Raw genomic sequence first — 8,346 nt, forward strand, 5'->3', positions numbered from 1 at the left:
TAAGGAATGTTCCAGCATCCACATCCCCTGTATACTCTTGCAGGCAAGTGGCAACCTGGTCCTTTCCATACTGTGAAAATACTAGCATCGGCAAAATGAATCATCATCGACATAAATACTAGACCCAACATAAAAGAAGCAAGTAAGGTTGAACCCATAATGTTATTCTTAGCTGCCATAGCTCAAGATGGAATGGGTGTGGCAGTTATGAAACCGAAAGGCTTATTAGTAGCTTGAGCAAGGTGAATTTCATCTCTATATTCATCTTATATTTATATAGGCAGATCGATATGAAATTAAAGAAATGGTCATTATAGTTTTGCGATTTTTTAATTGAAACGATAAGGGTCAGAATGTATAAGAGATAAATATATAGTAGATTTGGTCGTTTTTCTTCGAGTGTACGAAAGAAGTACAAATATTTATATATTTGAAAACAGAACATATAGCAACAGACCACAGGTTTATCTTAGTGAAGTCTCTAATCTTTGGTTGAGCTGTCAACCAACTTTAGGTCAGAAGAGTTATATTTTTAGATCTTTGTTATGAATTGGATGCCATAGCTCTTTTGTAATTGAGATCCCTAGATTGAGTCTGATGTATTTTTTTTTGTCATGCTTTAGGCTTCTTTCATGTTGTTGGGCTTTAGACCTCTTTCATTAATGGTTGAACTTTAGCAGATATCATACTTACACATCTTCATGATGTATCAATGTCTTGTAACGACTAACGTAGATCGTAGTCGATTTCCCAAATAAAAATACAAATTTTGTCATTTAAAAAAGAAGTCAACTCTATGTGAGAGAAGAAAATTAGTTTGATTTGGTCTTAGAAGTGTGAAATTAGAGTAACTTTGATTATTTCTATCATTTTGATTGTTTCCAACTACACTAGTTTAATTAAATGTCTATTTTATGACAACTTTCAACCTTAAACTTAACAGCTAGCATCTAAAATCGTTTTTGAAGAGGTCAATAGATTGAAATTAATTTATTTTGTTGTCATATTTCAATTCTTGGAATATACGATCAAAATAGGAGAAAATATCCCTACAACCGCCCCAAGACAATCAAACAGCCGGGGATTATAATAAGGGTTTTTTAAAATTACTATGTACGCTAACATTTTTTAAAGATCTCGATAACTTGTTTTGGATTTGTAGATAAAATTACTATGTTATTGTTCACTGTGAAACAGGTCTTACCAACCGAACCAAGTGAAATCATCGTATTTGTGTTAGGGCGAGCCCACACACGACCCTAATGTGACTCACCTATGTTATACTTTACGTGCTACTTATGTATGTGTATTTCCGTCATGAAATATCATCCTTTCTTAGCTTAGGTGGTGAAACAGTGGAGTTACATCACAAAGGTCAAGCGATCGAAAATCATGCAACCCACATTTTTTTTCTAGAATTTCTACCAACACATTTTTATCTAGAATGTCTACTACTTAGATTAGTTGAAATTGTTCATTAAAAATATATTATGAAGGGCATGTTCCGCTTAAAATTGGTTCTTAGTAATTGAGATAACTCAATTTTGACCTACTCAAAGTCACCAACTAAATAAAATGACATCCAAGAGATGATGAGTATTTTAAACAACCCCTTTAATATTGATTTTGTGTGATTTTTTCGTGATTTGTATTTTGGACTTCAAAATTGTCTTTTTCACATTTTTTTGTCATAGTAAATATGTTAATAGAAAGAAAACTTTATCTTCATCTTTTCTTCCATTACGATCACTTCCTCTTCATCATCTACCATCGTTTCTTCTTAATCTTCACCAATATCTTTTCACCCCCTCCTTTGTTTTTTATTTTAATATCTTTTAGGAATCCAGTTGGGGGAAGATCCTTGAACCATATTGATATTGCTTGTTATGCATCAAAATTACTATAGAATATCTAAATTATAAATAAAATTTTGTTGAATTTGCTTTCCGGTTCTAGCTTAATCGCGTACTATGAAATTCTTTCATTATCTATAACAAAAAGGTGCCCCCACTCATAAAAATTTCTGGCTTCGCCACTATTGTGTAGTTGTTTACTTCCATTATTATTTTTCTTGATTTTGTTTGTTCATCATCATCACAAGAGACTACACTATAGTTTTCTTAGTTGTATCTGTTCTTCTAGATTTCTCTTTGTATTTTCATTCTCTCTTAAGGTTTTTAGCTGCTGCCTCGTAGATAGACTAACTAATTGGTTTGCTTCGTTTGGAATTTTGGATTAGTGAATTGTACCTTTTCTAAAGAACTTTCTAAATTAAAACCATTTATGGGCATTATTTGACAGACACTAACAAAATTACACATGATACATATTAATTTAAGGGTAAACACCCGCACCTGTTGATAAAAAAAATGGTCATCTATTTACTGCGATCAGCAAGTCAAGAAAGGACCAAAAGCTCTAACGAGTCAGCCCATATCAAGTCGTTGATTCTGAAAAAAAAAGCCGGCCACTCAAACTCAACAATGAGGGGGCCGGTACGATCGTTCGACGCCCCTATACCCTGCCTTGAGCCCTTGACTCAAATATAACCGGGCCTACTTTGGGATTTAAGAGAAGACTAGGGAGTCCGCTGTGAGTGAGACCGATACCTCGATCCCGAAACACGGCGGCGAACTTGTCCAAAATTAATCAGGATTAATTCTACTTTGACCCACTAAAGATGACCAACTCACTGAAATGACTCCATAAAGATGACCAACTTACTATATATCTCACCGGCCACCCACCAGAAATAGGAAAAAAAATAATTTTTGAGTCTATAGACCAAAAATAGGGTCCTAATAGGAGATTTAATCCTCTATAATCCTAAAAAGGATTTGAAAACCTAAATAATAATCATAATAGATATCTGGTCCTTTTAGTGTCATCTAGAGAGATTTCACAAATCCATATAATACTTATTATAGATGTAATACCTATATTAACCTTCTTTTAATATCTAATCGTGATTTTCATTCTAAACCGTATTAGATTTCTCTCCATATTTATCTCCTCTTTCTCTCTCCAATCACGTTTTTTATGTAACTAACAACTCTCTCTCTATAATTCCGTAACCGAAATCCAGAAACTTTCCCACTATCTCTCTAAAAATGAAATCTTCATTAAACATTCATTAAACTCTCGCCCAGCTGTAAAAAACTCCATTGATTAGTATTCAATCAAGAGCTATCATCACAACCTCCATTGTTATTTAGGGTTTTTACTGATTATATCTTTATTCTAGCCACAACTATTCAGGTTTAAAATCTTATGTATATTGGCTTATAGTTTAACGATTGATGTTGAAGATTTGATAAAAATCAAATGTTCATCTTTTTCATATCATTTAATATGAAACTGTATTTTTGCTGTAATCTTCTATAACTAAATGTTCTTTCATGTATTTGATTTGTCTGTTTCATTTTTATTGAATCCATGAAATCTAGATCTGATGTTTTCATTCAAATATTTAGATGTTTCACATCTTTTATGTCTGTTTCAGATCAAATTGAACTGATATTACAGATAATGATAGGTATTAGATTCCAGTTAGTTCATCTCAGATCCGTAAGGAAAACATTTTGTATGTAGTATAAATTATGTATACTTTACGTTACAGTAGTTATACTTTTTACTAATATGATGTTGTATATAACATGTACATAGATAAAATTTGTTACAAATTATACATACTTTCTGACATAGTGTAGTAAATAAATTTGTAGTAGGTATAAATTATATTTTTACATGCTACAAAGTATGCGTACTTTTTTTGCAATTGACTGTTATTATCATACATACAGAACAAAGTACGTAATTTGTTCTGTACATTTTGAATTATTTACGTAGCTTTATAATTTGTCTGTATTGAAAAATATCCATAATTATAAAATCAATATCAAATAATTTAATATTATGTTTTACAGAACAGATGGAGATTCAAGCAGATTCATCACTACAAAGCAAGAAGACGATACTAAAATCCGATGGTTGGGATAAAATGTTTACTGAACCTGGTCAATTATTTCCCGGGGGTGCTAAAGCCTTTCGATTTGCTCTTCGGCAATATAGTATAAATACTGGCCATGATTTTAAATTTATTAAAAATGATTCGAAGCGGGTAACTACTGTATGTCCTGTTGAAGATTGCAAATGGAGAGTACATGGATGTGCTCCATTGAAATGCGAATCTATGTTTATTTTGAAAGACATGGAAATGAAACATGACTGTGAAGATTTCATTAAGAAGAACAAGAAACCAAAAATAAACAGTTCATTTGTTGGGAAACTTATTTTAGATGAGGTTACAAGAAGTCCAGATCGTTCCACAGCAAGTCTGAAGAAAGATTTCTTGAAAGATTACGCTGTCCAACTTCCATATTACTACACTTACGAGGGGAAGAAAATAGCAATGAATGAAGCATTTGGTCAAGAAGGAGATTCCTATGCAAAACTTAGATGGTATGCTGATGCCTTTTCACGTACCAACCCAAACAGCATAGTACAACTTGAAGTTGACGAGGTGTCTCGGAGATTTAAAAGAATTTTCATTGCACCACATGCTTGTATAGTTGGCTTCTAATATTGTCGACCAGTTTTATATGTTGATGGGACTTTTTGCAAAACTCGTTTTAACGGGTGCATACTGGCTGCTGTGGCTAAAGACGGTAACAATGGTAGATTCTGAACATTCTTAAATTTATCAAACTTAATATAAAAAGTATCCACTTTTTTTAACATCATATTACATTTTTCTGTGTACATTACTATATATTTACAGTAAATTATGAATACTTTACATAAAATACACATGCTTCTTTAGCTTTTCATACTTTATATATATGTACATTACTTTAAATATACCATATATTATGAAAACTTTACAGTGGTATCCTTTATAAATATTTAAATACAGAGTACTTTCACTCAAATATTTTCAAATTACAGGTCTATTTCCGTTAGCATATTCTGTGGTGGATGTTGAGAATGATCAAAATTGGGACTGGTTTCTAAGGCATTTGCGCAATGCTCTTAATATGGAAAAGACTTATATCTTTATTTCAGACCGTCACAACGGTATAATCAACGGTGTTAAGAACATTTTTCCGACAGCACACCATTCGTTTTGTGTTTGGCATCTAAGGAACAATCTGAATTTAAGATTGGCAAATGGAGCTAGAAAATCAAAATTCTTCCAAACATTAATTTTCAAGGCAGCTAGAGCTCTTCCCGAGTCTGAATATCACGCAACTATTAACCAGATGATACAGATGGGTGGTTCAAAAGTTGCTGCATTTTTTCAATCCTTAGACCCTTCTTCTTGGGCAGATGCTTTCTTTCCCGGTATAAGGTACGATCAATTCAAACCGTCTATTCATTTCATTATCTATATTGGTTTTTTTCAGAACATTATGTACTTCACCGTATAAAGTACTTACTTTGTTACGCAAATTACATATACTTGGCACAACAGTTGTACATCTTTTATGTACAGTATTTATTCTTTATAAATATAATTTTTATTTTATAATAAAATATAAGAAAATTTACTTACTTTTGTTTTATACAGATACACAGCGATATCATCTCAACTGTCAGAATCCTTTAACAATCAGATTCGTCATGCTCGTGGACTACCAATTACAGCAATGTTGGAGGCAATTCGTATTCATATAATGAACAAAATGAACACAGCACGCGAATTGTCTAAAAAATGGACGACATTCTTGTGTCCAACCATCACTGATCTGTTGAAAGCAAAATATGATAGTGCTGCAACTTGTAATATTGCCCAGGCAGCCCCATTTATATTCGAGGTTTACTCAGAACCTTCTCATTGTGTTAATCTTCTACAGATTTCTTGTACTTGTAGAAGGTGGCAAGTTGATGGTGTTCCTTGTGAACACGCAATGTTGTGTATTAAAAGCTTGTCTGAAGACCAACAAGATTGTTTTTACGATCCTATTTGGACAACGGAGTCTTATGTGAAGACTTACCAGGAACATATAATGCCTATTTCCAATGTTGATGAACCAAGGATTTTTGATGAAGCTACCAAAATTCTCCCACCGTTGATTCGTCGTAGACCAGGTCGTCCAAGAACAGTACGGATCGAGAGCTCGGGAAATATGCCAAGAAAATTAAGGATATGTGGTAGGTGTAAGCAACCTTCATACCACAATCGCAAAACATGTAGGGTAAACATTTGATGTATTTAAATATGTTACATAACACTTTCAATCCACATAATTTTCAAATATTCAATCTTTTTTTCCTATGTTTTGTTTCACTATTCTATCTTTATTCTCTATCAAAAGTTTATTCTCTATCAAAAGGTTATACTTGCCTAACATATGTGGTTAATATTAAAGAACACCAATTACACCAAATACAGTACAATTGATGTATTTGGTGCAAATTAGTTAAAGTTTTTACAGACTTTAAATTTACATATTTGTTCTATTTAAAAGTTCTTGTTTTGTTTCATAAATTGACTGTTATTTATTCTTAAAGATTCATACTTTGCCTTATGTTGTCCGTACTTTATTTCATTTTTTTTTACGTGTTTAGTACATAACCCGTTATTTATCAACACGTTACTCATGTTTGTGTCATAAATTAAAGGAAGAAACTTGCTAAATTTCAGACATTTTTCAACAAATATGAAATTTTAATTAAAAATTTCAGTTCCCATCCTAATATTTTATACTTCAAACTGGCAAATATAATTCATTACAACTATTTTAAAATTCAAAACATAAAACCATACTTTAATCTAAACTATATTAAAGTTTTTTTCCACAAATCTCTGGTTTCATTCAATAGCTCGTACGTCACTTCCGCTCTTCTACGCTGAGCTAATTCAATCCAATCTCTTGCAAGGTATTCATCCGGTACTGCCCATTTGTAATGTTTCATAAATACTAAATCCATATGAAGCATAACAAATAGTCCACAATCCGCACTGTCAATCATTGATATAACAATTAATATGAAACCACAAAATAATTTATAAACTATGTAACTATCTGTATGCATTACAGTAATCACAAAAGTGTGAAATATTATGTACTTACTTTTCTCCTTGTTGATGATCATACGGCGTCTTCGAAATCTTACATTTTTTCTTAAATTCAGGACTCACATATTTTGTTTTGTGAAGCACATCTAATATGTATTGTCCATATCTTGCAGCATTTTCTTCACATTGTTTACGGAGCTTTATGTCAAAGAACAACGAGTTGTAATGGGTCCAAGACTGATCAAAGTAATCAAATACTAACAAAGTCCAATGAATACCCCTACTGACATCTGTACTCATCGAATGACACATTGGAGCAACTATATAAGATATAAGCCCTCTTTCAGCCTCATTTATTAACCGATTTGATAGGTGGGGGTCTATATGTTTGACTGAGCTGACTTGCAATTTATCATTGTCTGTCAAATAAAAACAACATACTGTATAAATCAATATGAATACATTCCAGTAAAGTATTCATACTTTACGACAGACAAAACACATGTACTTAATAAAGTATACATACTTCTCTTATCATTCTAACCTTTTTATTTGACAAAACATGTAATTTATACACATAAAAAATTTTCTATTATGAAATTATGAATTCTGTTATTAAAACTTACCCATAATTCAGAAGCGAGAACGAACACTTGTCCAGCCCCTTTTAAAACTTTGGAAGATAGATGCTTTGACCACCAATTTATAAGCTGAGCATCGGTTTCCCAGTTCATCATAAGCCAATTCACCTCTCTTCCTCTAACATCACTTGTCAGATTTGATTCCTATACAATTGTTCTGCATGTTAATTGTTGTTAGTTTAAAAAATGAATTTATAGCAAAATATTTATATTATATTAGAGATAACCGATTATGTTTGTTACAATCATCATAATGTAACACAAACAACAAAACATTTCATAACATAGTCAAAGACAAGTATTAAACTTCAAATTCATTACTTCATCTTCACTCCTTGGTTGAACTCCTCAAGCAGACCCTTCTCATTGTCTTTCACTTTCTTCCAAACTTTGCTCTTCTTCCAGTTGCTAAGTGGTTCATCATCATCAATCGAAACTCCCTTCCCCTTTTTATCTTGTTCTTCAACATTCACAACTTCTTTTTTCGCAATCTCCTTTTTTTTTTCTTTCTCGGCCTTTTCTTTTGGTTCGGCCTTTTCAGTGAGTTTCCTTGTTCTGGGAGCTTGTTTGATTCTCTTAATAAGAGAATTCTGTTTTGGTGTTTCAACCGGATCAACTGTTTTGTCCGATCCCCCCTTAACAGCTTTTGATTTTGTTCTCTTCTTCTTTACTGTGGTTGGAGTT

The 8,346-nt window shown here is 32.3% G+C and overlaps 1 protein-coding gene across 1 annotated transcript; it reads left to right on the top strand.

Annotated features, from left to right (window-relative positions):
• The first annotated feature begins 4,567 nt into the window (after positions 1–4,567).
• LOC147534569 (uncharacterized) lies at positions 4,568–7,282 on the top strand. Its single transcript, XM_086650139.1, has 4 exons — positions 4,568–4,676; positions 4,948–5,350; positions 5,570–6,070; positions 7,195–7,282. The coding sequence occupies exons 2-4, from the start codon at positions 5,037–5,039 to the stop codon at positions 7,280–7,282; spliced, it is 903 nt and encodes a 300-aa protein (XP_086506265.1). The 5' UTR covers positions 4,568–4,676; positions 4,948–5,036.
• Positions 7,283–8,346: the final 1,064 nt, after the last annotated feature.

This window comes from Eschscholzia californica, unplaced genomic scaffold (genome assembly GCF_041429995.1).
Source record: "Eschscholzia californica isolate CP2 unplaced genomic scaffold, dmEscCali1.0.p SCAF_6, whole genome shotgun sequence".
Taxonomy (NCBI): Eukaryota; Viridiplantae; Streptophyta; class Magnoliopsida; order Ranunculales; family Papaveraceae; genus Eschscholzia; species Eschscholzia californica.